Source organism: Phytophthora parasitica (genome assembly GCF_000247585.1).
Source record: "Phytophthora parasitica INRA-310 unplaced genomic scaffold supercont2.23, whole genome shotgun sequence".
Taxonomy (NCBI): domain Eukaryota; phylum Oomycota; class Peronosporomycetes; order Peronosporales; family Peronosporaceae; genus Phytophthora; species Phytophthora nicotianae.
This window is the reverse complement of record NW_008649009.1, coordinates 1-1,932: the sequence shown is the minus strand read 5'-3', so window position 1 is coordinate 1,932 and position 1,932 is coordinate 1. Positions and strand designations below refer to the sequence as shown.

At 51.2% G+C, this 1,932-nt stretch overlaps 2 protein-coding genes across 3 annotated transcripts in view; both read right to left on the bottom strand.

The window, feature by feature from the left end:
- PPTG_22765 (hypothetical protein) overlaps positions 1-523 on the bottom strand; it is a gene marked incomplete at its 3' end in the record, with an annotated part of 2,989 nt that extends 2,466 nt beyond the window's left edge. The window contains exons 1-2 of the mRNA XM_008906127.1: positions 315-523; positions 50-249 (exon numbers count right to left, since the gene is read on the bottom strand). Coding sequence (XP_008904375.1) covers positions 50-249; positions 315-429 — 315 coding nt within the window. The 5' untranslated portion in view covers positions 430-523. The remainder of the gene's footprint in view (positions 1-49; positions 250-314) is intronic.
- Positions 524-529: 6 nt separating this feature from the next.
- On the bottom strand, positions 530-1,332 carry PPTG_10724 (the record flags this gene model as incomplete). Of its 2 annotated transcripts, XM_008906125.1 has the most annotated exons (2): positions 530-1,203; positions 1,269-1,332. In XM_008906125.1, coding segments are annotated over 2 exons (617 nt in total), but the record flags the coding sequence as incomplete, so codon positions are not given. The 2 variants fall into 2 exon arrangements, with proteins under 2 accessions (XP_008904373.1, XP_008904374.1); XM_008906126.1 differs by lacking the exon at positions 1,269-1,332 and having other exon boundaries at positions 530-1,226.
- Positions 1,333-1,932: the final 600 nt, after the last annotated feature.

Sequence of the window (1,932 nt, the reverse complement as noted above, 5' to 3'; positions counted from 1 at the left end):
GCTTGAAGTCTTTGAAAGCGGCGACAGATTCCTCCTCATCGACCACGACCATCATGGGCTGGCCCACAGGGATGTTCTCAGCGCCCTCCGGGATGAGAATCTTGGCCAGATACATGTCGTCCGTGGCTTCGTAGTCGACGACGGCCTTGTCCGTCTCGATCTCGCACACGATGTCACCGGCGCTGATGGCGTCACCTTCCTTCATGTTCCACTTGGACATGTTGCCCGTCTCCATGGTCGGGGACAGCGCTGTATGAAATTATTGTCATGTCAATAAGAATGCAACTCGGTGATTTCAAGTTGCTGTAACGTACAAGGCAGGCCGATAACCTCGTGATCCGGGTACGAGGAGAAGCTGCGCGAGACGCAAGCGGCGATGCGGCGCTGGGCCGGCAGGGCAGTACGCAGACGGAAAGCGGTGCGAAGCATGGCTGACTTGTGGCGTCGGGGGCGAGTCTCGATATGACCAGCGATCCCCACACCAAGCAGCAATTTGTTGGATAAATACGTGATAAAAACAAGCATGACATCGTTGATTGGTTGATATTAGCATTTGAGCGTTGATACTCGAAATTGATCTGCAAAATTTGCGATAGTGGAAGCAAGAGTACGTCATTTTTCAACACCTACAAGCATTTTATCCAGCGCCCTCACTCCAGCATTTCCCAGTCGCCCTCCCCGTCACCATTGGCGGCTGCGGTGCTAGCTTCACTCGGCGAGCTCTTGGCGCTGCTATTGACTGATGCCATTGCTGCAATTGCTGAGGCAGCATTGGCTTCGATTGCAGCAGAGAGAGGGGCCGCCTGCTTGAACGCTTTCTTCTTTTCGCGCTTCAACTTGAGTGGTGACGACTTGGGCTCCGCTGCTCCGTTGACAGCGTCTTCCATTTGGTCCTTGCTTGGCACCTCCTTAGTCGCCATTTTCCTTGCAGTTTCCTTATCTGTCTTCACAGAAGAATCTTCAGGGTCCTTTTCGTCGTTTTGTTGGCCATCTTCATTAGGAGAAGACGACGGCGAGTCCGGAACTGCTGTACTGGTGCGTGCCGATGCAGCTGATAGTAAGTGAAGGTCTCCCAGGTCCGGATTGTTCGTTCCGGTGATCAAACTCACACCGTGACGGCTTAGAGCTTGTACTTGGCCCAACAGATTCAACGCAGCAGCTAGTCGAGCACGCAGAGCCTCTGCATCGTCATCTGGTGCGATCCTGCTCGTCCGGCAACGCAAATATTACTTTCTCATTCTCTTTTAGACAGATTGACAACATCGCACCTTTCTGGAGACACTGATGTGGCTGTAGCTGTTGTCATTGCGGCTTCTCGCTGCTTCTTAATCTGATATTGTCAAGCAAAGCAACAAAAACATTAGTCTCCGGTAGATTATCCGCAAAAATGTAAAAGGGTTTGTGTACCTCCTCATCTCGGGTAGCCAGTTGAGCACGGTACGTCTCAAGCTCGCTTCGAAGAGATTTAATAGCATCTCGCAGCTCTTGTCGCTCAGTGGCGTCCGTCTTAGCAGCTGCAGCAGCTATCGTAGCCTCGGCTTCCTTGTTCTCAGCAGCAGTCGCTTTTTCTTCTGCTGCAGCAAGAAGTCCAAGGATCTCCGAGTTCTCGTCCTTGGACGCGTTAATCTTCTCCTCCAATTCGCCAATCTTCTCTTCACATTCAGCCAATTTCTTCTCCTTCGCGGTCAAAGCCTTAATCTTCACTTTCAGAACAGCAATCTTCTCTTCATATTCCTCCATCTTTTTCTCCTGCTCCGCCAAACTGCTGGTTTTCTCCTCCAGAGCATTCACTTTCTTCCTCAAACGTGCTATCTTATCCTCACTTTCGACCAGTTCCTCTTCCTTTGTGCTGAGCGATGTCTGTAGCTTCTCGTTCTCATTGGCATAGGCAGCCATCTTCTCGCTCATCTCTCGTCGCTGTTCAAAGTGCTC